Below are 26,381 nucleotides of genomic sequence, written 5' to 3' on the forward strand. Positions count from 1 at the left end.
TTTCATGACTCCTGACAATCCCTGCCGGACTTCCCTGCACATGTGTATGTCCTCAAGTGAAGCTAAGCAGTTGCTTGTATCAAGGTGACAGCTCGGATGGCTTGTTCCAACAAGTACCATTCCTGTTCAGCACATCATATGTAGTACAATTAGTGGCAATTAGCAAACAAACAGAAAAATACTGATACTCAAATCCATGAAACCTATCCCAACCCTGCACAAATCGCAGCACATCCTTAAAGCCCCTTCTCACGTCCACTCTTATTGGTTGCTGCCTGCTTTAGGGGACTAATTAAGTCTAATTTAATTTAAAATATGTCAGGCGATGTGAGAGTTTGGGGGAGGTGGCAGTGCCGGGCCCAGCCCACAGGCCCAGCCCCGTCCCTCTGCCCCCACTACCAGCTGGAGATGTGGGCAGGTGTGAGACGCCCCCAGCTCTGCCTGCCCACCATGGAGCCTATCAGTGAGAAGCAGTCCCGAGGGCGACCCGGGAACGGGAAGGAAGAGCAGAAAAGCCGGGGCGCCACCGCCCGCTTGCCGACCCCGCGCTTCCCCCGCCGCACCCCATGGCCATGAGCGGCAACTTCCTCTTCCCCCCGTGCCGCTCCCGGCCGACTACAACTCCCAAGGCGCCTCGCGCACGGGCTAACCTAGCCTGCCGACGCTGCGGCAGAGCCCGCCCCTCCGGGGCGGGGCTCGCCCAATGGGAGGGAGAGGAAGGCGACGGGCGGGGTAGGTTGTGCCCGCCGGGCGGGGGGAGGGGTCGGCAGCAGCTGCGGCGGCGGGAAGGGGTGTCCCGGGGCTCGGCGGCGGGGACGATGCCGGTCCATTCCCGGGAGAAGAAGGAGAACAACCACGATGAGATGGAGGTGGACTACGGGGAGAACGAGGGCAGCAGCTCGGAGGAGGAGGAGACCGAGAGCTCGTCCGTGTCCGAGGAGGGGGACAGCTCAGGTACCGCGGCCGCCCCGGGGAAGCCCCTCGGCCCGGCGCCGCCGCGGCGGTTCTCGCAGCCGCCGACGCCCTCCCCGGAGGGGAGACGGGGAGACCGGCCTCTCCCTGCGCCTCGCTCCGGTGGCGGCGGCGCCCCCCGCCGTGGCCCCGCCCCCACGCCGCTCCCGCCGCCCCGGCCCGCGGCTCATCCTCGGCCCGGCGGTGGCGGGGACGCGGGCGCCGCAGCCCCGCTGCGGGCCGAGTTCGGCGGGCCGCGCCGCGCCGTCGCGGTGCCCTGCTGGGCTTGAGTGCACGGTCCGCTGCGGGGGAGGTGCTCGCCCTAGGTCCTCGCTTAGAGTAATGCGTGTGTATATGTGTGTATACGTATATACACGTACAAAGTCTCTTTCTCTGTTTTTGTACAAAATGCGTGTCTATCTTTCCTTTACCCAAAATCGTGAGCTTCAGTGAGATTTAATTTTTATTCTGCTCATTTCTTGAGGCCTGTCTTTGAAGGAGGGGGCATTACAAGTCATGCCAGTACCGCCTGCCTCTTCTGCAAAGCATTTATGCCTCTGCTCTATTGAAACTCTCTTCTTCTCCTTTCCATAACTTCATCTGGACTATGGGCACAGATTGAGATTAGTACGTGAAATCCAGGCTTTAAAAGGACTGCCTTTTCTCCAATTTTCTCTGTGTTAGAAGAAAGTTATTATCTATTCTGGTGTCCTTTATAATTGCGAGGGCTGAATTATAAGATGGCCTGATGAAATACTGATTATCAAACACATACGCTACTAGTCTAAAATCACGAGGGCTCCATAGATAACGACTGGTCCTCACAGAATCCTTGTCACTAGAAGTGCTTGAAAAATACTGGGAAACTCTGGTCCTGAGGTGTGTTTTTGGTAGTTTAGTCTGCCCTGATGCTATCCCACACTAGTACCTGCACACTGACCAGTTGTGTGAGTGCCAGGCTTGGCACTGTGGAAGGAGTGGGAAAACACAAATTAGGCTAGTTAGCTGTGAAATCACATTTTTAGCTATTTATGTGGACTGGTGATTGTTGTATTTGAGTGTGTTAAAATTCTCAGTGTATAGTTAATTCCTTTGTTATTTGATGTTATAAGATCTGGGATATCCTGGTTGAAAAATCCTATGGCTCTCTTATATCTACACTGACTTCAGTTTCAGGGAAAGCCCAGCTTTGGTTCCATGTGGACTCGCAGAGGGTGATCATGCCTGGGGCTGTGTGTGAGCTAGCACGGTGCTGCAGCACTATGAGTGCGGTACAGAGACAGCCAAGCTGTCAAGAGTGAGGACTCTATCATTGCTGGGGAAATGTAGCTGCTGTACTGGGAGGGAGTATAGCCATGCCCTTAGGCCTTGCTCTGAGTTAATGCTCTCTCTGGACAAGAGGTGGTCTGCCAGTATAGGCCTTGGTTAATCTACTAATCTAGGTAATCTGCCCACAGTTTATATAGAGCTTTACGGTTTTGGTTTTGGTTTTCTTCTTCCTCTATCTCATTCCCTTCCCCTCCCCCCCCCAAATCCTTTGAGCTGGAAAATATTGCTGGTTGAACCCCATTTTACAATTTAGGCTCCTGGTCCATGGCTGTCCACATGAATCAAATTGCAGGCTGCTATGGTCCTGCCTCTCCTCCCTACCCACCCTTCCTGGTATATCATACTTACCTGTTCCCTTTCTTGCACTGTCTCCAGTGCTTGTTGGGGCTTTGCATACTAAGCTGTCACAAAAATAACCCGTAAAAGAAGGAATAGTTTTCCTCCAATGTATTATGTGAAAATGACTCAGTGAACCAGTGTGTTACTGTGGGAGGTACTAGGGACTATGTACACCAGTGGTTAGATTGGCTTCTGCTGTGGAGCTGCAGTCTTAAATTGCAATTCTGTAAGAATATGTAACTACCTCTGACTTAAATGAGTTAGTCTGACATCTACACGTTTTTGTGAATTTGGGACTAATGACTTGCATGGCTTTAGACAAGAGGTATTCTGGAGCAGGGATTTCTTAAATTCTGGGCTGTTCACGTTTCTGAGGGAATATTTTGCTTCTCTTGTTTAGTGTGATAGTGTGCAGGAAATCTCTTCAAGCAGTGAACTGTGGACCGCATCCAGGTGTGGGCTTGCAAAAATCAGCAAAATTATTATAAACACAATGATTTTATTGGTGTCTATATAAGCAAATATTTTGACAAAATAAGAATAGATAATTAGTTCAAAGTGGATAGTGCTGAGGCCCCTACATCTCCAAAGTAGTTAAGGTTTAATTTCAAATTATGTAGCCTGGTACTCTGAACTGAACGTGTTCCGTTGGAAGCTGCCTCAAGGACAGATCACTGTTTCAAATCTTTTTGTTCTCCATAGATGTTTGGGCACATTTGACATGTACCTGCAACGGAGCTTTGGAGTCAATTTGATAGGGAAAGAATTTAGTTTGTGTTTACTAAAAGTGCTGCAAAATGACCCAGTGCATGCAAAGCTGGGCCAGTCATGGGGCAGTCTTCAAAACTGCTATGGCTCTGTACTGAAACATGAGTGTGGGCACAGCATTTGTAAACAGCTGGACCTGATTAATTGCTCCTTACTCCCCTTCTGTCCAAATGATCCCATTTAAAAACAAGACCAAAGAAAAGTGCTTGAACTGGGTTGCTTTGATGAAACTCATGGAGCATCCACGTGTGCTGGTGATTATGCTGGAAGAAAGACAAGCTTGAGAGAGGGTATCAGGACAAGCAGCTGGGGGTGAGGTAATCATATCTTAAACTGGAAAAGCACGTCTGCTTATGTCCTTGTTTGCACATCAGCCTGCTCTGTGCCTTTCTGATGTGACTTAATAAAAAATTGATACTTACTTTCATATCAGAAACATTCATGGGATAAAAAGGCAATACTATATTCTGGATAAGAAGCAACTCTTCCCTCCTGAATGCAACTATTTTTCAAGAAGTACCACTGTACATAGTAGAGTGAAGTTTGTTAAGTCTTTCTTCTCCAACTCCCTGGCTCTAATGAAGAGAGAATTAGTTTCTGATAGTTCCAGCCACTGACTTTGAGGTTGGTTCCTTTTCAAAACTTGACTTTTTTGTAGTTTTGCAAATTAATATTCTTAAAGGCAAATTCTGAAGTTTGCATGTCCACAGTGGCACTTTGGTTGATTTTTACTGAAGGCGAATAATTCTGTTGTCTTGCCATTGTCTTGGTTTCTTCTGGGATTGGAGGGAGGAAGGAGAACTTTGTTTTAAGTGAATGTAATCTGTGAATGGTTCTTTAAAAGAAAACAAGAAACCTTCCATATAATTTCTACTGCATTCCACAGAAAAGTGCTTTTAAGGAAAAACTTAAATAGCAATGACTACAGGAAATTACATGCTTTCTCAATGTCTTGACAAATATGAACATACCCAATGGAAGCATATTGCTTCTACAGATGTAAAATGATAAGCACAGTAAGAAATATGTCTTAATTAAAATCAATAAGAAAAAAGATTTTGAAGGAAAGGTGTTTTTTTTTTTTTGTTAAATCTCTCATTTGCTTTATTTACATTTAACATTTTAGTTAGTGCCTGAGAATAAAAGTTGCAGGTATAAAATTAGCATAACTTGCCCTTGAGAACTGGTGCTATTTCTATCCTATTCCTTTTGATAATATGTATGTAATATATGGATTTTATTGACCAGGGCATGGAATAACCTTTTAGGGATGAATAAAACCACAAGTTATGCTGACCATCCCAGATGAGGATTTGGACATTTTGTGGAACACTTCTATGTAGGTCACAGCTTATAGAAAAACTATTTTAGACACTGTTATATTAAGTACCATTTCTTTCTTTCTTCCTTTAAACTAGGCTGCCCTAGTTACTCTGAGTTGAACTACTTGGATATAGTAGGAAAAGATTACTGTGGTGGTTGTGTGGGTTTTTTGTTTTGTTTTGTTTTTTGGAGGTTAATAAAAATTGCCCCAAATACTTTGTGCAAGATGAAACTCTGAAAAGCTATGAGATTTAATCTTAAAACCTCTCACTTTTTTAGGACTGTGTATTTTCCAATTTGTATGTTGTTTAAGGCTTTGTGGAAGAAGTAGTGGGGAATGGTCTATTAAAGATATTTCAGGTCTCCTAAAATCTTTATAATTTTATGAATTATATTGGAACTGGTTAATAGGCAGAATAGAGGTGAAACAAAGGTCGATTTAGCATGTGGATTGCCATTCAGTGTCCATTCCAGGTAGAATGTAGCCTTCCAGGTAGAAAGTCGAATATTTTTTGAGTGTATACAAAGCTGAGAGGAGATGAGAGCGATGTTTTATTTCAGTATCTACAAGAGCAGGCTGAGCTCTCAGATACAATTACGTTATCATTTTCTTACAACAGACGATGAAAAGGTATGATGCAGTCCCTTCCACCCACAGGAGTGTTGCACTGATCCTCAGAAAGGGTTAAAGTTCTAATCTGTTTTCTTTGATTTGTAGTCCCTCGACATACACAAACAATAAAATCCATGTTCATTTAAGACAAAACTTTTGAATGAGTTACTTACCGAAACACATTTAGAGCCTTAAGCGTAGCTGGAAACATATGAGATGTATTAGAACTTGAGAATAAAGTGGGAGAACTATCTAGATCCCAGTGCTCATTGCTGTCTGGCCTCATGATAAGGTTCCTTCAAATTTTAGAGAAGCTTTATTTTTATAGCATGTAAATGATTTAGACAACTTATAAAGTTGTATGACTGCCACATTCCTTAAATCTGGCCAAGCTAAAAGTTGCCCAATCAGTTTTGGCTTCAGTATTACTTTGGACAGCCAAATAAAATTTTGCTCTTTAATTGGATTTTCAGTCTTATTCTGGGGTTTCAGTCTGCTGTATTTTTGAAAACTATATTTAAAATACTGTCTTTTAACAGCCTGATATTTTCCTCCCCTGCCCCTCCCACTGCACTAAGCATTAGACATATTTTTTTGAAGTTTTGTTTAAATTTGCTCTCTCTGCTTTCAGATGCTTCAGGCTATACCATATTTTAAAACTTTGTAAAGGCTGTCTTAATCTTTTGTTTCTGCTGACTGTACTGTGATGAACTGCAAGAGGTCTTTGACTTGGACTCCTAGGTACTATAGCAATACAGATAAATACTGCTCCACTGCCTGTTAGGTTTCATATCCAGGTGGAGAGGTCTAACGTGTTTCTTTTCCTCTTAAAAGCTTGTGATAATTTAAAAAAAAAAGTGTTTGTAGAAAGCTTCATGCATCAAGAAGTTTGAGTGGAAGATCTGAGTTAATCAGATCCTCCAAGTCAGGGAGTTGATATGAAGGCCCTGAAGCTATTCCTTTCAAATCGCCTTTGCAAATTGCCATACTCTTTTGCAAAACAATAAGGATGAAGACTTGAATGCTGCTTTCTGTAGTTGGTATAAGAGCAGCGTAAAGCTGTTAAACTGAGGATGCAGCAGAGGAGCTTCAGAGGAGCTCAGAATTGTTTATGCTCTAGAAGAGTGAATCCAAACCATCTCTACTTGGTTCCAGATCCCTCTTTGCCTTTCTGTCAGGATCTGCAGTTTTTCTTGGCAGACTAACTGCTTAGTTGGATGCGGCCACCTGAGGACAGCCCCTCCTCTCACAAGTGAGCTGTTTGCACCAGGTCAGCCCCAGCTCCTTCCTGCTAGCGTGGCCATGCACTGTAACTTACTGGCTCGTTAAAGTCGTCCAGGAATACTTTGAGACTCCTCCTGAGAGAGACGAGGTTGCCTAGGAAGGAGTTCTGGCTTGAGCATGTGGCCTGTTGCCATCAGCACCACTGCAGCCATTAGAATGACATTAATACTTTATCAGTCACTATACAGTGACTGATAAAGGATCTAGCGGTATAAAACTGAAATGTTTCACTGCTGCCTTTGTGGACTGCTGTTAAGAGATTCAAGAGTGTAGGGCTTTTCATATGTATGGTTTTTATAGCTCTTTCTTCTGCATATCTTCTCTTACTAGTAGATGATTAGTTGTGCTGTGACCATAGAAAGCTAAATGCTTAGTTTTTCCTGGAGATCTTGCTGCTAAAAAGCAATTTTGGGGCATCTCTAGGCTTAACACAACTTTTTTTTTTCTTTTTACAACATCAAAGACCAAAATTGGTGGACAATGGGTGGAAAAGATTCAGAAGAATTTTGTAGCTTAGTTTTAGTTTTTATTGTGGAGGACTGTGGTACATTGATATCTTGTAAACTGGCATCTCTTGATGGGAACAGAATTTTAGTGTTAAACTCTCATTTTTTTCATGCTTGCTGCACTGCAGCAGAAAAATGCATGTCTCTTACATTCAGCAGTTTTCCATCATATGGTGATTGCTTGTTATATAGATCTATTGAGATATCTTTCCTTTTATCCTTTCAAGGAGTGCTTTGGTAAATCTAAGAAAGAGCAGCCATGAGATTCACTGTGAAGAGCAATGGAGCAAGAAATTCTTTGTTTTGGGGAACTCCCTCCCAACTTTTAACTTACCTAATTCATCATAGAAGGAAGAAAAAAGGCAAATAATGCTTCCTTTGACAAAAGAAAACTAAACTTAAAGTTTTAATTCAACTTTTTGAAGCACTTGCCTAAAGGTGAATGAGTACTGCCACTTTTTACTAGTTATGACTTTTCTGTTTCCTAACCTAAGAAAGTGCTGCAGAGGAAATAATTGTTGCTTAGTAACATCAAATGTCTATGTGGCAATTGACAAAAATCTTGGCCAAAAAGTGGATATTTATTCGTTTTAAAACATATGCTTTATACTTCTGTTCATTAGTTAAACCTAAAAAAAAATTGGAAGAATTTGTGTTAGTTACTCTTGCTGCACAATAGCATATAAAATCAAATTTCTGCAAAATTCTAGACTTTGCAGATTTTGCTATTAAGAGCTGTATTATTAAAAATACAGTCATATTAAATGGTCATTAAGATGAACTTCAGGTATTTCAGCATGAATATTTCAGCTTCAAAGAACTGTCACAATTGAATAAGATGAAACCTAAGTGTTATGTTTTTCTTTTTAATGGATATTAATAAAGTAAAAACATGAATTATATGTGTCAAATATAACATTTGAACTGTGCTTACTTTCCAGAGATTGCTTTTGCTCCTACTAACTCAGGAGGGTGCACTTGACTTTTCAATGGCATCTAATAACTTCTCATGCTTAATGCTACCTTTTGTCTGATGTGCTCTTCAATGTTTAATTTGTATGTTTCCCACGCTCTTCAGGTACACTTTGTATTATCAGTCATGAAACTTAATTTAAGCCTTGCAATGACCTTGTTTTCTGTTTTGAGGAAGAAAAATTGCTGTTTATGGGGTTTCTTCTAGAATTAGACCTAAGTTTCTTACTTTGCATTTGACAGGGCATATGATTTCTTATAATCTGCTATGAGCTAATCTCTTTCTGACATTGCAAAAGCTTAAAATTTCATTAGTTAGGTAAATTTTCTTTTTATCTTTTGGATAATCTATTTATGGCCAATTCAGACTTGATTCAAATTCACTAGAAGCAAAATATCCAATTTATTTGGTTATATTGTTCCAAATACATTGAACTCTTTTCTTTTTTTCTTTTATTCTTAGAAATGGATGATGAGGACTGTGAAAGAAGAAGAATGGAGTGTTTAGATGAAATGTCCAATCTTGAAAAGCAATTTACGGACCTTAAAGATCAGTAAGTATTTTAATGTTTTCAGTGCCTCATTCAAGGATCCATTCTGTCAGAATATTGTGTGGAAGGAGTAAGGATTTCTTCTTTCATATTTGTTGATGCCACTATTAGATAAGAATAGGCATTGGGAATTCTGAAATGATTTGCTGGCAGTTGCTCCAGAATGCTTTTTCTACTTTGGGGCTCTGACAGGAATGAATATAACTTCTGTTTTTTTGCTGTAAGAATGGTTCTGAAGCCTTGCTGTGAAGAGCTGGTGTGGGTCTGTTGCCTCAAAATACTTAGCAAAAACAAGAGATTGTGCTTTCAGGGGAGGTGCATCAAGATCCTTCTCATCCTTCTATATGTGTAGGACCTGTCTAAACAGACCCAACCACTGCCTTTGATAAGTAAGAAATCAGGGCTTTTTTGCAATATATCAGCAGTTCTTATAGCTTCTACTAATGAAAAGTCCTTGTGGTTACTACAAACTAGATACCATTATTGAAATTGATGACTCTGTTGGCTGTCTGTAGTTTGCCATAATTTCTCCATCATTCAGAGTTAACATCTAGTAAATAGAGGAGAAGAAATGAATAGCCATAGTTATTTGAAAATGAATCTCATTTGAATTAGAATCAGACCTTTGTATGTATTTGTTTTTGTTTGTTTATTTTTTTAAGATATGCCTAGACAAGTGAGATGCATCTTTTCCAATTTAAATTGATAGGAATTTGGCAGCTAGCTTAATCAGGTACCTGACAAGTGAAACTTTCAGGAGACCTTGTCTGTTCTTGAGCCTTTTTTTTTTTTTTGAGGTGGGTTTTTTTTTTTTTTAATTGAAAATTTAGTCTGATATCACTACATTCCAGATGAGTGTTTGTGCTGTGAGATAGTTCTTTCTACAAGAGAACTAGGGCATTCAGCTTGCTTGGCGTAACAGAACACTGCAAGGTCTGTATAATATGGTCTGGAAAAAATTGTCCGACAGGCACTTTCTTTGGCTTGCTGCAGTGCATGGAGAAAACTGTTTGATCTGCCATCCTTCTCTGTTCTGGCTGAGCGTGGAGCAACCTGGGAAATGGGACCATAACTGCTGAGCCAACTGATGAGTGTTAGAGCCAGTCAATACGGACTGGTTTGCCATTTGAAAAACTGCCAGCTTTTGAGTTCAGGAGAGATTGGGGTGTTTGTAGGGGTGGGAAGAACTGTGATGATGGGAATACTGGAAAGGGAGGAGCATTAGAATGGGAGAAGAAAGATTATAGGAAGGAGCAGGCATGAATATGGAGGTAATTATATTGGGAAATAAGAAAAAGATACATAAACAATGAAGTGTTTAGTCTTGACTGACAGCAGAGATGAAAACAGTTGCATCTGCCTCCTCTTCCTTTTCAGCAAAACAGAATTCAAGTGCTATGAGATAAGTAGGGTTTACAGTGGTTGATAGCAGCTGTCCATTTTGGGCAAATCACTGTTTGAAAGTACTGGATAAGCAGTTCTAGTTCATCGACTGCTGCATGATTCCAAGTGCTTGTAGCACCTCATCCATAACTGCTTGCTCTGATCTAACTAACTCAGTGGTGTGTAATCAGATGTTAGTGACCCACCCACTCTTGTGCACAATGCAGTTCTAGCTGCAGATAATTCTGTTGTTGCTCTAAGTTAACCACAGTATGCATAGGATGCCCTTCATGGATTATGAGGCCAGCAAATTGTTTTTTAATCAATTGCAAGTTATGTCAGTTGACTGCAAGTCTGATAAAGTGTATATCTTACTCAAACAGCCTGCAGGCTGACGAGGGAGGTGATTGGTGTTTGACTATTGCTGGGTTAGGTACATATGTTTGAACTCTTGAGTTGTCATCAAAGTAAAACAATGAGCAGGCTGGTGGCAGGTGAACAGGCACTATTTTTCAAGTAGGTCTGCATGCATCAATATACGTGAACTTTTTCCCTATATAGTTCATAACTTAGTTATGCACCTTAAGTAAAAAAACAGCATCCCTGGCCCAAAGAAGTGTGAACTGTATAAATGGGTAAGATCTGCTGTGTTCTTGAGCGCATACCACCTGTGTTATATGTGTTACCTTAATGCTACAACTTTTGATAGTAGAGCGCATGGTAAAAACGAATGCAGGAAGATCTGATTATATTGATGGTTCTGCCATATAACATTTTGTTTAAGTTATCAGTTGTACAGAATGGAGCTTTATTGTGATTGAAATGCTTGTAATAGATACTGAATTAAATTCTTCAAAATTCATCAAATTTCTTTGCATTGTCTGGCAGTAAATATCAGCTTTCACAGAGAGAATGAATATCAGGTAAAATGTAAATATTTAACTTTTCCATTTCTGTTTGGTAAGACTAGAAGATGTCAGTTACAAGTTATCCCATGGCAGTTGTGATAGTTTGTGATATGTGGATTTTCACTGCAATGAGGGTTGTTTCAGTAAGAGCCTGCCTGTCTTTTCCTTTGGTTCATGGTAGGGTGGAAGCAAATACGTGAATGCAGGAATTTCTATACACAAAATATCTGCCTTTCCCTACAATGACATAAGCCCCATCATTCTTATGTATTGTAACATCCTCTCCTGTCCTCTTCCGTGTTGATTTACTTCCTGCTCTGTTACACCTATTAGACATAGAGATGGAGATGCATTTCATTTTATAAGGATGAAGACAAATTTATCTTTACTTTCTACGCTTCTTACTGGTTGCACATATTTTCCAGAAAGGCTTAATAGACATGAGAAATATTGTTCAAAAGGAAAATATATATTGGAAAATTCAAATGGTAACAAATCTTAAATTTCTTTGCTTCACTGGGTGTGCTATAGCATTAATAAGTAGATGCAGAATAGTTCTGTTAAATAAAAAATTTCTTCTAACTTGTGTTTGCTTTTAAATAAAGTTGGATTTTTTTTTTAATATTGTTTTAAGACTTTACAAAGAAAGATTAAGCCAAGTGGATGCAAAACTACAAGAGGTCATAGCTGGAAAAGCACCTGAGTACTTAGAACCATTGGCAGCTTTACAAGAAAATATGCAAATCCGAACAAAGGTGGCAGGTAGGCATATAAAATGAGTGTTTCTGTTTTAATGATCTAAATTTGCTATGCATTGTAAGTGTTTTGTTTTTTTCCCTCCCCTCAGAATTGTTAAAGGAATGTTGTTGGGTTTTTTTTTAAAGCTAGAGAGTGTGGCATGCTTTTTTTTTTTTTTAACATGTATTTTCCAAGTCAAAATGTTTAGTTGCTTATTTCTTTGAGTGAGTTACCTGATAACATCACACCAAAAATATGGCGTACTTGTGTTTCATTTAATGTCTGGCTGCCTTTGCATAGTTAGCGCAAAATTGCTGAATTAAAAACAGTGATCACTGTAATTAGTCAGAAAACTTGGGATTAGGTCTGCGCCTCTGTCACAGATGAAGTGAAAAGATGTGTAGATGTCATCTCATGAAGTGCTTGCTGGTTCGTTCTTGTCATCCTAGATGCTCATGTTTTTCCTGCTCTTCTAGTCTGTTTCTTTTATATTCTTCTGTTCCCATCTCCCTGTCCCAGTCTGGGGAAGGAAGAAAACTCTTGTCTGTAGCAGATTTTATCTAAGCTATGTTTTAATTATTGAAGCTTTTATGCTGGTAGAAGAAGGAGACAAGAACTTATTTATTCTTCTGGGACACAACCATATAGTCTTATGGGATGGCAGTATTCTAGGTAGACAAAGTTCTGTACTTCCCTGTTGTAAAGTCTTTTCATGTCATAGTTTGACTCTTTTTTGCAGTAATTCAGCTGTCTAGGGGTTACCTAACACAGGCTGTCAAAGAGCCAAAGGCAGCCAGAAAAGCTGCCAATGTCATTTCTAAGAGATCCAGCAGAAGCACAGTGCCACCAAACTGGAAAATGACAAGCATGCTTATGCTTTTCATAATACTGGTGCTACTTCAGTGCTACTCAGTAGCTCTTCCTTCATGCTTTTGCCTTCAGGCTGTGAAGGGAGTTAGTCTTTTGGGCTATTGCATATTTTCCCACCTTCCCCTACCCCTTGTCTTCTTCATATATCTTTCTCTACTTTGGCTGGGGACCCAGATTTTTGGGGTTTTAAGATCTTTACCCCAAATTTACTTGACACTTTTTCAATCCTTGTTAGCCTTCTCACACTTCACAGAGGATTCCCAGAAGGTTTGACATGAAAGCAACCCTAATGTAGGTTTTTGATTTTCAGTTTTAAATGTGACTGTCCGTCAGTACTTTCATGTAGGCAGGTATTGAGAGGCAGAATATTTGAGATTCTCCTGGTTCAAAACTTCGACAGCACTGAAGATCCATGTTCTAATGTATAAAGAGCCCAGGGTAAATGCTACAAGTTTCCTTGAAGCTGAGGTTATAAATCAGGATTTTATTTATTTATTTATTTTTCCCCTCTCAACTTAGATTCAGAAAAATATTCCGGAGAGACTTGGATCATGAAATCAAGAAAATGCAGGACAGGCTTGTTTGCTCTTACTGTGTGAGGGCCTTGACAGAAGTGGGCAGTAGCAGGGCTTGAGCTCCAGCAAGTAACCACTAAGGACCCTCTTCTGCTTTGTAGAGGGGAAGAGAAAAATAAATTTAGCTGAACTATGAATGTAATTGCCTCTGTGATAGAAGAACGCATGGCTTTCTTTTCTGTCCTTCAGGTTAGTGAGCACTCTTAGCACAATATGTCGATCCTGACTATTTCAGCAAGTTGTGGATGTCTTTTTCTTCTAGAACTATTCATACCCACACTGCTTGATTTCAGGGAAATAAGCAGTGATTATAAATTGGTAGACTTGGATATGCCAGTCAGCCTGGGGCGCTAAAGGAGTGGGGGTAGCAGGGAAGCATAATGCACTGATGTAAGAGAACAGCACTTTAAATGCTTCATCAAAAGTGCAAGCACAAGAAAGATGCTTGACTTAATACTTTGTGGTTTGTTTTTCAGAGGAATTGCCTATAACAATATTGTTCCTCTAGTCTTGTATTTGTTTATAGTCAGCTGAACTATAAGGAAAGTTGTTTTTGCTGGGTATTTTCCTGTTACTAGGCAGCACCAGTGTGTGTAAACTTAACTCCTGAAGATGGTATTCTGGAACAATTTACGTATTTTGTGTTTAATACCTTAAAAGTATTAAATTGTGTTGTATTTGTACTTGCCACATATTACTTTTCCAGGTATCTTTCAGACTTTTTTCAGCTGTCAGCTTGGTAGATGCATTTTCAGAAATGTTTAAGAAATAGTCCTAATATTCAGAAGTATCCTTTGTTTCACAAGAAAGATATTCCTAAGAATGGAGCAGAATCTTGTTAATCACTATGATTTATTGGGGTGGTGCTTTGTGAAGGAAGCCTTATTCTAATATATTAATTTGTAGAAAGACATTCTTTTATTCTGTTTTTTAGCTCTTTAAAAACCCCAAAACATTATTTAAAACGCTGAATAGCAAATAAAGAGGCTGTTGAGTATCTCATGTATTTGAAAACTGAGGATATCCAGGATAATCTTGGCAGAAATATGAAATAGATCTATTTTGCAAGGTTAACATGACAGCTGATACAATCTGTAGTTGGGGGGGGAAGCATAAATAGCATTTATTTTCCTTCAGATCTTCAGACTTTATAGAAAACCACAAGTAATCTCTTTAGCTTTTTTTATTCTTTAGAGTAGCTAGCCACTATAAGTGCCTAATATAATATATTTGCATTTTCAAGTATATACATGTTTTTGAGACTTGCAGGCAATCTTAAGAGAGAATTCTGAAGTCAGATATTAGCTACAGGGACTAATATTGCTGTAATTTGTCTGATTACAGGTATCTATAGAGAGCTTTGTCTGGAATCTGTGAAGAACAAGTACGAATGCGAAATTCAAGCCTCTCGACAGCACTGTGAGGTAGTGCCAGCTACTTTCAATTGATAGCTGATCTCATCTATCTTTTACTGTGTCAGACTTCCAAGGTCCAGTGCATGTTTTTCAGTATTGCTATTATTTGCTATTTTAATGCACTTGTCTTCTGATATTTAAGTCCATTATAGAAATTGTTCAAAGCATGTCAAATTAGCTGTATATTAGTTTGGCTTTGCATATAAGTATAGCTAAGGTTTCTTAGTTTTCATTAACAGGATCTTATTACAGGTTAAAAATATCATCTGACAATCTATTGTTATATAATAATTACCTAGAACAGTAACTAAAATGCCTACCATAATTTTAGCAAAAAACACCTTGCGTTTTTGGAGAGGAAAAACAGAAGTCTTATTAAGACTTTTTATGATGTCTTTGGCAATTGTATCACTAGCTGTCCTTTCAAAAGCAGTTACTGGAAAGATATATTTCTCTCTTTGAACATAAACCTTTCTGTTTAAGTATCTGGACACTGGGTACCCTAGTACAAACACGTGTATCTCTCTGATCCTATAACATAGCTACTTAGATCCTGAAATTTGCAACATAGTCCTCCTCAGCCCCCCACTACAGTTGCTTACATGTGTTTTCTTCTGAGTGCTTGATTGTATGACTGAAGTCCAGGACTCCTAATACACCAGTGAAACAAGGATATACACACATTCTTTAAAAAAAAATTTCCATTTTCTTGATACCTTGGGAAAGCATGAGGTCTAATGAAGGACCACTCATTACTTCCTTCTTATATTAAGGGGTTGAAAAATATGCAAAAAGAGGTCTTTGGAATTTAAATGAACTTTACATTGCAACTGTAGGAAATGCATTTCCTACTTACATTTTAGTAAGCATGCAAGCTTATGAAAGTGTAAGTAGTTCTGTTTCTTTGAGACTCACAACTTGGCTTAAATCCAAATCGCTGATTTACAGAGTTTGGAGGTTTTAGGTGCTGCTTTTAAAAAGGTAACTGGTCTGTGCAGGTAGAGTGTAACTTTGTTATCGGTTCTATATGGCAGACCATAAATGAGAGCAGTTGTAACACAAAGCTTATTTTCTCATTCTGAAAAAGTTAAGGATGGAATAGAGGTTAGAATATGTTAAATGCTGTAGAATGTTCATATATGAGTGCATTTCCATTTGTCTTTGTAGATAAAAGATGCTAATGATACACCTGACATCGAAGGCATTATGTTAATCTATTTGGATCAGAAATCTTCTTTTAAAAGGGTTAATTAGCTAACTTTTCTAAAGTACTGTGGTAAGAGTGTTTATCACAGCTTTAAGGTAGACATTTTTGCTTTCACAACTACCTAGATTATAATTATGCACACAAATTATTTCTATAGTAAGGAGGTATTTTTGTATTTTTGTTAATAATAAGTACTGTAGTAATTAGATGAGAATGCACTATAAAATACTACAATTTTATTATTGGAGGTAGCTTAATAAAAGAATTTTAATGAAAAAGTTAGCTTTTTTGATCTTTAAAGAAATATGGAGTAGAATTTACTTCTTTACAGTTCTTTGTGGATAAGTGTTTGCTATCCATAAGGAAAATACTGTATTTGTGTCAAAATACAAACAGTGATTCTGGCAATCTAACTGCATGCTTTTAGTTATCTATTCTTGCTGTTGATAGCTGATAAATGTAAATATGTTTATGCCAAGTGAATGCACTGTCTTTAAAGATCTAGGATCTCATGCTAAGAAACTGGATAGACAAATGTGTCATACACTTTATTGCTTCTGAAAACTTCTGCCTAAATCTGCTCTTCCTTCTGATGTGTCGTACCATGTTATATATATTTGGATAATAGAACTTAGTCACGTAAAAATGCATAACTTCTTGCCTTCTTTTTTTTAAGAGTGAAAAGCTTCTACTGTATGATACTGTACAAAGTGAACTGGAAGAGAAGATTAGGAGACTTGAAGAAGACCGGCATAGCATTGACATTACCTCAGGTGGATAGAAACTGAAAGATTTTGTTTTGTTTAATCTTCTGGTAGCTACTGATTACTTGAACATGCAGTTAGTACGTCTGGGGAGTTTCAGATTATCCGGTAGAATGCTGTGCAGAACTACTCCATAGACTTTATGGGACTGAATTTAACCTTAAAACAAACTTTGGTCCAGTAATTGTCAGCATCTCTTGTGTGTCTTGAGAATATTGATCTATGACTGCAGAATCATGCAATACATTCTTTCTGTAAGAAACACCATCTCACCAGAAAATTGAATATCTTCAATTTTTGGACAATGTTTTTGCTGTAAAAAGAGCTAGATGTACAGATATTTCTGATTCATAGCACATTCTTATTATTGTCTTTTTCAGAATTATGGAATGATGAACTACAGTCCAGGAAGAAAAGGAAGGATCCATTTAGTCCAGATAAAAAGAAACCTGTTGTTGTGTCAGATATCCTTTACAACAATCATTGTTCTTTTTAGTAGTGTTCCACTGTTTATAGCTAGTCTTACTGCGGTGATAATGAATTCCCAAAACTGTGGGTGTTGTCTTTTTTTTTGGAAGGCAGATGTTAATCTAGTTCAGGTGAAAGAAATCTGGTTGACATATCCTGTCTAAATGAAATTTATATTCTCCTTTTTAACTACTAGTTTCACTATAGAGAGTATTTATAAAAATATTTTTTTCCAGCTTTTCAAGTAATAGAGGTGATTTGGCTCATATTTTGGGTAAGTATTTACTGTCATTTTTCCAATATAGTGAGTTGGAAAGGAGGAACTTCAGAGCTCTGAATTACACACTGCGTGTACTAAGGAAGGCACGATGAATGAGGAAGAATGTATCTTGAAGCATGCTCAGTCCAGCTGTCTTCCTGAAAAGCAAGCATTCTGGGAGAAGAGGTTCAGAACAGAGTTGTTTAGATGGTTATTAAAGATAGGAAAAGATATATATGTATTTTTTTTTCTTTTGTGAAGACACAAAAGGGTGGTAACACTCATATTAAAAGGTCTTCTAAAGATGAATCAATAAGTAATAACTTCTAGTTACTGGAGTCTGGTTTTATTAAAAGACTAAATTTGGTGGAAGGTGTACTCTTGGTGTAATGGAGATTGGGTTTGACAATCAGGTACAAGGAGAAAGCAGAAAAAATTAGGTATTGTGTTTGCAAAAAAACCTTGACTTGTGTAACTTCTCCTGTGTGGCTTGGCTTTTCATACCAGGATATTTTTACTGGATTATTACTTCAGAATAATTCCGTAGCCTTTAAACCCACTTTGATTTCAAGTTCTAACTTCCAAGAATTGGGACTGTTAGTGTTTTGGGGTAGAGTAAGTATAGTATTTAAGAATATTGCATTGATAACTTCTTCATAGCTGGTGAGGAGCATGCAGTGCAGTTGAAACTTTTTAAGGTGTCACCCTGAAAATAAAGTATAACACCTAGGAGACAGTATCATCTTTCTCCAGAGAAAGAAGGACTTGCCTTTGCAACCTGAGCATTCTTTTCTCTCTCCCTTCCTCCCCATTCCCTCTTTTTCTATAGCATAGCAATGTGATGGTTCAGAAGTTGCCTGAATCATGGAGACTGCCTAGAAATGACCAGTTCCAAAATATTGACATTATAGGGCATAAAGGCCATTTTTATTGCTAAGCTGCTCCAAAATATCCTGCTATTTTGGCAAAATTACCTGACTAATGGGGAGGTGAAGGTGGGAAGGAAGAAGCTTTAGAAAAAAACTGTTATCTTTTGTTATAACACACTCGCTCACTCTTACACTTTCGGGTATCCTTATACATGTCCTGATTTATGTTCTGACTGGGGCACTCTGAATCAGGATGGCTGATTTATTGGAACACATCCCAGACAGATGCTTTATCTAAAAAATGAATAATGCTTGTTTTTTCAATTAGTATGTGTCATAATGCAGTTTAGTGGAGGTGGGTTTTTTAACTAGTGCTCAAAGCTAAATGTTGTAAATCAATGCGGATGTAAATGTCTGCTTAGTTTCTCAACTCTTGGTAACTTCACTGTCAAGTTGTGTGAAAGCGTATCTTTAGCTCTCAGTTATCCTTTTTGTTGGGATGTCAAGATAAATAGCATCAGATTCTGTGAATTATGAACTACTTTTCTGTTTTAGAATAAACTTTCAAACAAAGTGATATATTAATATTAGTATTAGATCTAAAAACCCAGTAACTTCAGGCAACTCATATGACTGAAAAATCCTTTGTCGTGAAAAATTAATTTGCTGCTGTTGCTTATGACTTAAAAGTGGTTTTGACCTAGTTGGTTTATGCAGATCTGTGTAAAGCACATAGCTAGAAATCTTATGTGGCTTTTGATTTGTAATTCTTTGCAATTTAGAGGAAAGCATGTTTGAAAATAGCTAAACATTCTTAATTTTAACTTTCCTTTCTTGAAACTCTCATGACCTCAACTCCTCTTTTTTTTTTAATTATTATTTAATTGTTTTTATGCGATGAATTGAGGAGAAACAAAATTTGAGGAGTCTTATAGTGGAAATAGGTATCCTATATGTAGTTTTGTTTTGAAATGCATGTATTGTTCTAATAGACAATTTGTACTTTAGAGTTGATAGTTCAGGGAAGGGACTTTGGCTTAACTTTACACTACTGATTTTTAGGTATTTGATATTCAGATGTGGCACTGTTTACACTCTTCACTCTAAGAAATATGGTGCAGAATACTGTAAAAATGGTAATTTTAATAAAGCTGATAACTGGTGTAGGTGCTGATTTGCAGTGGCAAATTGAAGTTGCAATGAATTTGAATTCTAACCTGTAAATAGAATGCTTTTGGTACTGTCAGGGACAGAATGGGTACATTCTAATTGTTAATTTTGTATCCCTATGTTGAGTTCCAATAGTATAAGTATATATCTATGTATTACTTATCCCTCTTAACTTTAAAGTATATTGAGTTTCTTAACTCAGATGCACTTTTTTTTTTTTTTTTCCTCCTGAGCTTTTGCTTCCTGTAGGTATTCTTTGCATGAACAATTGGCAGAATAGAGCTATTAACATCTTTCTACAATCTTTAGGGTATTTTATTTTCTCCATTTAAAAGAGAATCCCTTAACTTTTCAACGCCCCTATATAGTTTATATGTTACAAGACCTTGATATACTTGAAGATTGGACAACAATAAGGAAGGTAAGACAAAAGGATGAATGCCAGTACAGTAGCTTTGGGTTGGTTTTTTGTTTGTTTGTTTGGGGTTTTGTCCAGTCCTTTTGTCTCTTACAAATATGTAAATGTGCTTCTAATACAATCAACACTCTAAATAGATTTTTTTATTTCTGCAATGATCAGCTAATGATTCCAGTTCAAGCTATGTTGTTATTGCCTTTTCCGATTCAACCCAAATCACACAGAAGAAATTGAGGGGGTGGGAGAGGTTATGCCTAAAACAGGTAATCCGTAATTTTCCATGATAAACTGATCCTAAAGCCTGTGTCAAGACTGTCATGATTCTGTATAGTCTAAAGAAGTTGGGTAGAAACTCTTCAGCAGTTTCATTGCATTTTGTTTTAAATTAAAATGTTTGAATATAATATGGTGTGTTTTCTCATAGTAAATTGTTTATTTTATCAAGGTTTCTGTGCTTTGATTTCTCATGCCATTTTCTTGGTATGCTAAAGTTTTAGCTGTGATTTTCCCAGGTTATAAGAGAATCAGGGTTTACAGAAAGAGAAGTTTGCTTGACCAACTGATATATTTGAAAAAATAACTCAACTTTTGAGTGCACAGTCCCTTCATCAGGTTTTTATCATATTGTTAATCTTGTGTAACCAAATGCTATTCTTGCCTGGCTTGACCAGAAAGTTTCCTCTTGTACTCTAGCAAAAATCAGTGCCTCTCAACTTATGGAACAGCAAACTTCATGTGAATTATGAAACTTGCTGGGGAATGTTTTGAGTCTCTTTGCATCCTGCTTTATGTTTTTAACTACTTCCTAAACAGAAAGTAGAATGTGATGCCTACATGAAAACTTGTCTGACTCTTCTCTGCTGATGGCATCAGAGGAGCAGTCACAAAGTATCTTTTCCTTAGGTTTCTTAGCTGTTGTGTGACATGATTTAAAACAACGGCAAGAAATGCAGAATCTATTGGGATTTTGCCTTTTTGTGAATTTATTTAAAAGAACTAAAGATATCCAATCTTAGATTTTTTTTTTTCTGCTTAGTATTAAGTGTGATCCACAGTTCACATGAGAAAAAATTTGTGAGCTTAAGAGTATAATTTATGAATCCAATCAGTAGGTCGTTCATACAGCGTTTTGTGTTTCAGAATCAGAATTATGCCAAGTTTTAGTCTGATGTTTTGGAATGTAAAAGCAGGTATCTTGAGCTACACTGCAACAGAACTAAAACAGAACCTGATAATTGAACTTGGTGGTTAAAGGGGAAAAAAGGCTAGGCATGCTGACTAACTTTGTTTTCTTCTTTTGTGTTTCAAGGCAATGGCTACACTGGGGCCCCACAGAGTGAAGCCAGAACGTAAGTGAACATTGGTTTCACAAAGCAGAACTTGCCTGTGCAACAGTGCGAACCACACCTAGGCAGATAACATTTATTTTAGCCTGATATACTGTTGGAGGATGGGGTGAGGTAACCAGATGATCTGGCTTGCTTCTTTCCTCTTTCTCAGGTGCTCAGACTTGTATCTGGGTTGCTGATGATTTTGTTTATTTACCAGTAGATGACATGTTATGTATTCCACCTGAATTGTGGGAAATTATCAACAAAAATATTACTTTAAAAGTGAGTTACACCGATTATGTTAGTAAGCTATGCTTACTACGTATAAACGTAAGTTTACGCAATGTGGGAAAGAAAACTGAGAGCATCTAGATCTTAGAGGAACATTTTAAAAGCTTCTCACATTCAGTGCAAGCTACAACCCTGAAAAAGTAGAGTTATGGGAAAGAGTGGTAACTGATATTTGGCACTGAGGTAATTACCTGGGGGTCGTGAGTAACAAGGAGAAGGGAGAGAAGGCAAGCAGATGGTGTATTTCTTTTAATGATGTATTACTAGTTGCGTGTTGTGGTAAATGACTTGGTGCACTGATAAAAAGTTTTCAGGTTCTGCTATTTGAAGGCTTGTCTATATCACTGCTTGTGAAAATTCACATCGCAGATATTAGAAGGTGGTAGGAAAGATAATTGCTATCTGAGAGTGAAAATCTAAATGAAATATAGCTGATGGGGAATAAGAAGGTATCTTGCTTCTAATTTTCTGGTGTGTTAAGTTAGTTATTAAAGGCTACTTTTGACAATGAAAGGCTGTTTATGCTGTATGTAAATAACTTACTGAAAGTGTTTTTATAAACCTAATTGACTAAGTCAGTATTAAGTGGCTTTTATTGATTGTTTCAGCACCTGTCAAATTAGAAAAGCATCTGCACAGTGCTAGGTCTGAAGAAGGAAGACTCTATTATGATGGAGAGTGGTATGGACGTGGACAGACGATATGCATTGATAAAAAAGATGAATGTCCTACAAGGTAAAGGTTATTCGGTTTATGCATCTCTGTACAATGCTGTTAAGCAAAAAATAATATGATGAAGACTGAAGAATAAGGCTTATTTGAAAATACTGCCACATCAATAACTTATTTATTAGTTCACCTTGGAAAATAGGCATTATCAAAGTAGAAAGTTGCGTGCTGGAATTTGAGAGAGGCCAGTAAAGGTTGGATCTCACTGAAGGTAACGAAATGTTTGTCAGGTCAGGAACTCACTTAAGGATTTAAGTTTATAGAGTTCTTACTAGTTTCTGAATAGCCTTTGTTTAATTTTTTTGGCATTTTGGGATTTTGTTGCCCTGAGAATTTGAGCTGCTGGCCATCTTGAAAATGTTTAATTGTGGGAAAAATACTTTCCACTGTTAAAGATAAGCTTTGCTTTCAGTTGATCAATACTCAGAAATAAAGCAGTTGGAAACTTTTTTTACGGCATTTACTCCTCTTTACAAAGTTTCTTTCCAGGAATGGTATAAATATAACAGTGCAAAATTGGTTGAATGTTTAAGATATCTCAATGTATTTTCTTTCTTTCTGTTGTATTGCATAAAATTTGCCAAATTAAAAAGTTGGATATATTTAAATCAGTAGTTTAACTAAATGTATGTCTTGTCTCCTATTGAATGGGGCAAATCAGTCAAAGAGCAGAGTGTTGATTAAATATGAACCACTACCCAGGTACGGCTGAGCTATTGTTCCTTAATGAAAATTAACACTAATTGGAGAACATTATAGTAAACTACTGCTAGATGAAGTTAAAGCTGACTGTTTCTTTTCTTTCCTGTATATTGTGTGGGGGAACAGATTCTGTTTGAGTAGTTTCAGTGTTTGTTCAGGGCTGAAACAGAAAGGCCTTTTAGTAAACTATGTATGTACTCTTTGAAACTTAAAAAAAATAAAAAATAAAAATCTGAAGTAGTTTTGCAGAACATAGCAGCAATACTGTGCCAAAAAAAAAAAAAGTCTTCCTAGCCTGATATCCTTTCTCTGACAATGGCCAAAGCTGATGCTTAACAGGGCACGCGTATAGTGGAACTTCCCTGCCTTTCAGGATTTCAGCAACTTTTGAGGCTCAGGGGTTTCCTGGACACAGTGTTGTCACGATCAATATGTGATAGATCTTTTTCCATTAATTGCTTTAGTCTCCCCTTGAAGATATGCAAGCTTTTAGCATCCACAGCATCTTGTGACAGTTCCACAGGTTATATGCACGTTTTTGTGGAAAAACTTTTTTTTTCTTTCTCTTTTTTTCTTTTTAATCTATCAGCTTCCTGATAAACCTAATGCCCCTGTAGTACTTGCAGCATCTTCTTCCTTATTTTACTGTGTGTGAGTTTGGGGTTTTTTTTTGAAATCTGAAATCTATTTTAATTTTTATACAGGTTCATTAGTAGTTGTAACTATAATATCCTAATACCTGCTGCTTTATGTAAATATCAGGAAATACTCTCCACACAGGAATATCATTCAGTAATGCTTATGGTTATGTTAAACATACAGCTCTTAAAATAATCTGAAGTTACAGTTGTGCTTATGATATAGTCTGTGTAAATAGCTTTGTACTGTGAAATTATTTATTGTCACTGCAGCTCTACACTGGATAATCGTAATGGACAGAGTACACAAATGCCAGATGACTCTTTGAAGTGCAGCTATTTTCAATCTGGATAAATTGTACTGAAAATACAATGCTTGTCCTTGTTTGTATGCTTAGCACTATCCAAGTTCAATCTATTTCTCAGTCTTCAATTACAATTTCAATTCTTAAAACTGAGTCTGCAAAGGAAATTGGTGTGTCTAGAGCCTTTTTGGTTGTAAACTCTACTCAAAAAGTGTTCCTTATAGGAATGATTCAGCTAAGTCCAATTATTCAAGTTTTGCCTTTTTTTCTTGGTCTTGGTATAGTTGCTCACAGCTGAGTATGTATATTTTACGGGTTTGTTTTTGCTACAAATTTTAGGTTTCAATCTGTTTAACTCTTTTCCAGATACCTCCAATTTAAATAATTTTCTGTGGTATGTTTTCAAACAGATCTGCTTTTTAATATAGGTAATCTTTAATAAAAGAAGGGTGGCTATTGTTGTTCTAACCAGTTAAAGTATTTGTGGTTGTTGTGATGTAGATGTCTCCTTGTAGGAGGAGAGAAAATGGTTGGATGAAAATTTGTTAACTACCTTCACTAAAGATAAGTGAAGAACTATGGTTATTAAAGAACTCTGCTAAAACTATACTTAAAACAGAGCCTGTATCTCTTGAGCCTGGCATTTACAGCTAATGCATATTTTCATTTACTGTTCAGAAATGCAGCTGCAGTTTTGAGGTTGTTTTAGTTTATAAGGTCCATGATTTTGTTTCTAAATTCTTCTTCTTTTCCCCCCCCCCTTCCCCCCCACCCCTCCTTCTTCCCTCACTTTTAGTGCCATAATAACAACAATTAACCATGATGAAGTTTGGTTTAAAAGACCGGATGGAAGCAAGTCCAAGCTATATATTTCTCAGCTACAGAAAGGAAAATATTCAATAAAGCATAATCACAACTGACCATTTCTAACCAGATGTGAAACAAGTGGTATTGCCATGCTTGATGTGCCATGGGGTGAAAGCTGTATTTAAGTGTTTTGTATTCCCCATAAATTTACAGCAGTATCTGATGTGTATTTGTAGTGCTGTATGTAAACTTCATATGGATGGCCTTTAGAAACCTGAGGACGTTAAATCATGTTGACAGACACTTCACCACCTCTAAATTGGGTCCAGTGCCTAAGATATGAAGTCTGCTCTGCAAGTATAATGGCTCAGAACTTCTCATTAAAAGTCATATTTGTAAAATGAAAGGAAAAAAAAAAAAGAATTTTTATCATTGGTGATTGGTTTGTGTGATAAAAGTGATAACCACAATTACCAGCAACTCGTTTTGTTTTCAGTTCAGTGAAAACTGAACTTTGCTTCTCACTTGGATGTAAATTTAGCCTGTTCAGCTGTTGCTTTTGAATAGTTCATAACATGCATAAGCATTCTTTCATCCCAAGTGGACTGACTTATTAAAATTATTGCCTTGGACAGTTCTGCTAGTACTGACTGTGTCATATTTTGTAAGGTTTACTATTTTGCTTGTAATGAGACAAAGCCAATATTTTAAGCTACGTTTTTGAGGAGCACTTTTGTAGTTCAGGACCCTAGTCTATAGTCAATAAACCATTGGTGATTTTCTCTTTTCCTTTCCCCCCCTTCTTTCCCAGATTGCCAGCAAAAACTCATGCATAAAGTAGATAGTGTTGCTCCAACCTGTATTATATGTCGTCCACAAAGGTTGACTGCCGGGGTGGTTTTGTAAATAAATATTGTTTCATGCTCTCCTTGTTTCATCCACAGTTCTATGAAATATTATGAATCTTCTCAAAATGAAAAATATATTCCCCAGAAAGTGTGTATCTGGGCAAACTTACACTGACTTATTCACCAAACATTATTTTTCAAATTTCTGTGACTTCATCTTATTGTACACCAGAATTATTTCATGAACCTTGGAAAGCTGAACTTTCTTCCTATTTAAGCCACGGTGAAAAGTCCTAAATCCTGAACATTACTGTGATGTGCTTGGAGCGTCTAGAATGATAGGTGGGATTGCTGAAGAATTATTAACCTGTTGGTTATGTGCACTTTAATCTCCACTTAAGATGGCTTTTCATGGAGAAAGAAAGCATCCATTTGCTTTAAATGATCACAGCAAATAAGTATTTTTATTGTAACGTATAAATGTTTTATTCCTATATTATTTGTCTCTTCTAGTGCAGGGTGGTAAATACTTTCCAAATGCCAAATGTCTGAAATAAGACTTCGGTTTCTGCCGAGTGATGCTTTTCTACAACTGTATGACATTATTAATCAAATGTACATAAAGTATCAATTGACATGTTGGCTTTTAACAATATTAACTGTGTGTATACAGTTGTTTGATAAACTTTTTGTAATAAAATATTCATATTTTTTAACTTAGTATATAAATAAATGATCTGTGGTAGTGGACCTCTTGTATGTTGCTTTGCTCTTTGGTTTCCTAGTCTTCTTGGAGTTGCTGTTGTATCTTATCCTAAAGAGGAGAATATTTAAGTTTTCAGGAAGCCTAAATCTTTTAAATGACTTTTGACTTATACTTTTTTTCTTTCAAGTTTTGAGTCTTTGTATGTGTTTATTTTATTTTTTAGTTTTTCAAATTTTTTTTCTTTCAGAAACTTTATGGAAGCACTAATCTGCACTGATGTTCATAAAGCAAGCTTAATGCTGTCAAGAATGCCTGTGCCCTAGAACAGCAGGTGCAAAAAAGTT

General features: G+C 37.6%; 1 protein-coding gene across 1 annotated transcript; it reads left to right on the forward strand.

The window, feature by feature from the left end:
• Positions 1-770: 770 nt before the first annotated feature.
• On the forward strand, positions 771-26,081 carry BRMS1L (BRMS1 like transcriptional repressor). The gene is made up of 10 exons (XM_013940511.2): positions 771-954; positions 8,549-8,639; positions 11,562-11,689; positions 14,455-14,534; positions 16,409-16,505; positions 16,877-16,960; positions 19,619-19,683; positions 20,990-21,029; positions 21,911-22,037; positions 24,473-26,081. Exons 1-10 carry the CDS (start codon positions 819-821, stop codon positions 24,594-24,596), a joined length of 972 nt encoding a protein of 323 aa, XP_013795965.1. The 5' UTR covers positions 771-818; the 3' UTR covers positions 24,597-26,081.
• Positions 26,082-26,381: the final 300 nt, after the last annotated feature.

Source organism: Apteryx mantelli, chromosome 4, assembly GCF_036417845.1.
Source record: "Apteryx mantelli isolate bAptMan1 chromosome 4, bAptMan1.hap1, whole genome shotgun sequence".
NCBI lineage: Eukaryota > Metazoa > Chordata > Aves > Apterygiformes > Apterygidae > Apteryx > Apteryx mantelli.